General features: G+C 45.9%; 1 protein-coding gene across 1 annotated transcript; it reads right to left on the bottom strand.

The window, feature by feature from the left end:
• Positions 1-2,468: 2,468 nt before the first annotated feature.
• Positions 2,469-4,619, bottom strand: kcns3a (potassium voltage-gated channel, delayed-rectifier, subfamily S, member 3a). Its single transcript, XM_028997114.1, has 2 exons — positions 4,608-4,619; positions 2,469-3,974 (listed from the first exon to the last, which is right to left on the bottom strand). The coding sequence occupies exon 2, from the start codon at positions 3,965-3,967 to the stop codon at positions 2,477-2,479; it is 1,491 nt and encodes a 496-aa protein (XP_028852947.1). The 5' UTR covers positions 3,968-3,974; positions 4,608-4,619; the 3' UTR covers positions 2,469-2,476.
• Positions 4,620-4,993: the final 374 nt, after the last annotated feature.

Genomic DNA, 4,993 nt, shown 5'->3' with positions numbered 1-4,993 from the left:
ACTGCTCTCAAGGTGTTCTCTTTTTCACAAGCTCAAATCTGGTCATCCTAGATCCCCACAAATCATGTACGTTCTCACACTTCCTTTACTATTTGATTTGCACAACATGCACTTCCCAGCCAAATTATCTCCAAATTAACTTTAAATGTACACTGCATGTGTACATTTTAATTTTTTTTTTTTTTAAATGTACACTGCATCTGTGGATTGTTGTGTAGGAATATGATCCTTTCTAGAGTGTACTTCACCATCCTGATAGTTCAATGCACTTTCAATGTGTGTTTTTCCTCAGTCACCATCTGCATATAGCCAAATTTCTGTATGCAGCCTGCATTGAAGCCTCCATGGTCAGAGGTCTCAAACTTAGATTGAAGCATCTTTGTCCACGATCACACTGTACGCTGTGCAGTCTTAATCAAACAGGCTGTACAAATTACGAACTTGAGTTAGGTTCACAGTGTAAAGAAACAAAGACCCACAGATCATTACAGTAGGGCATTTTAGCCATAATCTTGTGTATGAAAGTGGGATTGCAGAAGGGCAGTGGCACGGCGGTTGAATTTTAGAATTGTACATGGGGCTGGCCTAGCGGTTATGGAAGTGGCCCCGCAATCAGAAGGTTGAATCATGGGGACCACACACTGCTCCCCGGGCGCCTGTCATGGCTGCCCACTGCTCACTCAGGGTGATGGGTTAAATGCAGAGGACAAATTTCACTGTGTGCACCATATGCTGTGCTGCTGTGTATCACAAGTGACAATCACTTCACTTTTTTTTTTATTTGAAATCCGACTAAGTCCTTGAGTTTGCATGCTCTTGCCACGGTTTCCCTCCATGTTCTCTGGTTTCCTCCTGACGTCTGTACACTGGATGAATTGATGACTCTGAATTTTCTGTAGGTGTGTGTGTGTGTGTGTGTGTGTGTGTGTGTGTGTGTGTGTGTGCTCTGTGGTGAAACCTACACCATAATTGAAGAAACACTGAAATTGACTGTTTACACTGACTGTATGTGTGTGACCTCTCCAAAGAGAAGCACATTGCATCCATTCCAATTCTTTTGTTTTATAAGACTACAGTATTTCATATTCCATGATTCCATGAGGCCAAATCGAGACAAATCAATGTCCTTCATGGAACATCTCAGACAACGGCAATCAACATATAGCATTTACTCTAATCAATCCAACATCTTAATCCAAGCAATATTTCTGACTCCATACACTATGACAGCAAATAATCATCAATTGCATTAGGTTGGCCAGGAGCCGGGAGCAACCCCAGGAAGTTTCTCAGGTTACACTTTCATTGACATGCTGGCATCATAAAGACTTCACCATCTTAACATTATTATAAATATTGAATTGCCAAACCCTTAGGGCATCATGAAATATTCATCAAACGTTTTTCAGGAAAACTTTCAATGCAGGTTTTGAACATTTTCATTTTTAAAAGCTTTTTAGTTTTGTGTGCGCTTTCAATATTTCCCTTCTTTTCTAAAACTGGTAAATAGATGGCATTGCAGGATGCAGTTTCTGACTTGGATTACAGCTTGAAATTACATCTGTGAACGAGAACACGATCACTGCTTAGCAGAAGATGACGCCATGATTTAAATGATATCATGCAGTCATCACACGCATTGATGAATATATCTTCAATGTTCGTTACAGAAACTGTGAATGTCACAATTATCTGCAGAATCTTTAGTGAGTAACAATCCACAACAAATATGACACTTTTTGATGAAAGCTCGAACAATTGCTATATGTTACGAATAATAATGTAAATAACTTTAATTATCTAATTGATAGTCGACTGTCAGCTAAGTGAAATAACACTGAATGGTTTTGCAGAAAAGTTTTGATTTGCCTCAGACATTGGGTGGGACCATCACGCTCAAGGGCTACTATTCATCAGCAAAGACTGGGCATACCCAGTCTTAAAACATGCATTGGTTCAAATCTAAGATGTCTTCAATTGCATTGCATCTTCTGCAATGTCAAAACGTTGATATCTACACGAGTAAAACCCATCTGGTGAATCAATGCAATGACTGAAACGAAAGCCCATGTCATTGCATCATTCTTTATTTATCTCAATATTGTTCTGGCTTAGTCATCGTGCGAACCATGCGCATATCCCTTACAGAGGCAAGGTTAAAAAACAATGCAGCAGCATGCTGCTACGAGGCAAGCGTCTCACTTGGATTGCTAAAGGGATCTGAGGCATTCATATATTGCACATTTAGTCCATGTGATCTTCAATTCAAAAAATAGACTTGTCTCTTGACCTGATGGCGAGCAAATACGACTGGTATGTCCAAGCAGCAGGAGATGAGTTTTCACCCCTTTCTAGTCCAAAAGACTAAGACCTTTTGAAAAGACACAACTGCTTTTTGCCCTGAGTGTCCAAAAGTGCTTTTTTTTTTTTTTTTTGCAATAAAGTTGTTCTGAAAACCTCAGCCGAGTGACTGGGTTTATTTTGTCTGCAGGAACCCTGCAGGGGGAAGGCTCTCTGCGTCCTGGGTGCTGGAGGCGTCATTGCCACTACCCACGCTGCTCCGGGAGGACAGGCTGGCAATGAGGGAGTGCACTTTCTGAGCGTACAGACTCCTCATGCTGGCGTACTGCAGGCTGCGCTCGGGAGGATTATTGTCATCATTGCCCTGGTCAGAGTCCACCTTCTTCAGCCTCTGGTAGTACTTGGAGAACTTGTTGAAGATGATGGTGATGGGTAGGGCGACCACCAGGAGCCCACAGACTATGCAGAGCGTACCGATAATCTTGCCGGGGAGCGTGACCGGATATGTGTCCCCGTAGCCTACTGTGGTCATGCTGATGGTGGCCCACCACCAGCCCACTGGGATGTTCTGCAGCTCGGACTCCTGCTCCTCACGCTCCACAAAATAGATCAGCACAGAAAAGATGGAGATGCCGACCGAGAGGAAGAGCAGCAGCAGGCCCACCTCATGGTAGCTGTGGCGCAGGGTGGCGCCCAGCGACCGCAGGCCCACCGAATGGCGCGCCAGCTTCAGGATGCGGAAGATGCGCATGAGTCGCAGGATCTGCACCACCTTTCCCACGTTCTCCAGCTCTTCGCTCTCCTCCTCTTCCACCGTTTCGAAGGCCAGTGTTGCGTAGAAAGGTATGATGGACACAAAGTCAATGATGTTGAGGGCGTTGCACAGGAACTTGCGCAAGCACGGGGTCACAGCCAGACGGACTACGAACTCAACCGAGAAGCAGATCACACAAATCGTCTCAAAGACCACCAGCACCGGATCTTCCACCTCTTTGTCATTGGCGTCCACCTGGTGGAACTCGGGCATGCTGTGAACGCACATAGCGACGATGGAAGTCAGCACCACGCACAGCGAGGCCACGGCCAACATTTTGGCACCGCGAGAGTAGCCCGGATTCTCCAGGCGCAGCCAGACGCTTTTTCGCCACTCCGAGCACCAGGTTCCGTCAAACTTCTCCAAGTCGTTTTCCGGAACAGACAGCTCCTCCATAGATGAGTCGAAACTCTGCTCCAAAGGGACGTGCTGCTGGTCGTCGCTCTTGCGGTCCCAGTCCTTCTCCCCGACCCAGTCCATCTGCTCCTGGAACTTGTTGCTGCAGCAGGAGTCCAGGTGCAGCTCCTTGATCCCCCAGTACTCCAGCTCCTGGCTGAAGGAGAACACACACAGCTCCTCCATCAGATGGATCTTGCCCGTGTGGTAGAAGTTCAGGACGTAGCGGAAGAAGTGTGGGTTGCGGTCAAAGTAGTACTCGTGCTCACCCGGCCCGTAGTCATCACACAGCTCCAGAATGGCCTCCTCCGAGTGGCACAGGAGCAGCCGGCCCAGCCGTGTGTTGGGGAAGCACAGGAGGAGGCTGCGATCCACCCTCTGCTTGAAGCCCCCCACGTTCAAGCTGACGAAGGTGTCATCTGGGTCACACCGGTGGAAGATCTGGCCAAACACCATGGCGAGGCTGCAGCAGGAGGAGAGGGACCGAGTGGATTCAGTTAGGATGACCGGAACCTATATGAGAGTGTAATGCAGTTCTAGGTGACTTTCAAGGTGCAGTACAGTAAAATTATAATAAATGTGAAATGAATATACACACACAGACTGACACACACACAAAGTCACTGTCACGGATCTTTTTACAGCAATCAAATTTCCTTCTGAAAAATGTGTATTAAGTTTTATTAATGCATTTTTAACTGCATTTCAGCAAATAAAATTTTGCATTATTATATATATATAATATAAAATAAATATTTTATTTTACATACCTTACATACTAACACACTAACACTTATTTTACAAAAGTACATAATGCCTGTAAATGTGTATAATAATGCACCAGAAAGAGAGTGAAATTGAATGGGAAAACGTTAAATCACTGGGGTAATCTTTGTAGTAATGCCTGTTCGATTTTAAAAATCGATCGAGAACACCTCATGAGACAAAAAGCCCTGTACGCAGCAATCACTAAAACTCAAATGAACCCCTAGTCAAACCTCCATCGGCGAGCCTCGTGATTAATGTAATAACGCGTTATATGATGCACTGTGCAGTCACCTGTATTAGAGGCAGGCGCAACAAAGTTGAAAAGTACCTGTCGCTTCCTAAATCCGTCCATCGGCGCAGCGGAACTTCTCGCGGCGACCGTGATGCTCGGACTCCCTGTCCCGCAGCGCGCCGCCCGACTCGGGACGCCAAGTCGTGCCCGCGGGCTGCGTCGTTGCGTCACCGGCCAGCGGCGTGCGCGCGCCCGCGGGGGTCCAGGTGAGGGCGAGAGCGGCTCCTGTTGTTATCCTGTTATTATGATGATGATGATGATGATAAGTGTTCGTTTTAAATGCACTATATTGTGTCTGGGTTTTTTTTTTTGGTGTATTTTGTTTTCGAGCGACGGAAAAAGTCAATGGCAGGAGTTCGACGTACACGCAAAGAAACGCAACGCAATGATTTTCTGATTAAGGGGTCTCTTCATTACTCGCA

Source organism: Denticeps clupeoides, chromosome 1 (assembly GCF_900700375.1).
Source record: "Denticeps clupeoides chromosome 1, fDenClu1.1, whole genome shotgun sequence".
NCBI classification, from domain to species: Eukaryota; Metazoa; Chordata; class Actinopteri; order Clupeiformes; family Denticipitidae; genus Denticeps; species Denticeps clupeoides.
The sequence above is the reverse complement of the archived record's forward strand: the minus strand, read 5'-3'. Positions and strand labels throughout refer to the sequence as shown.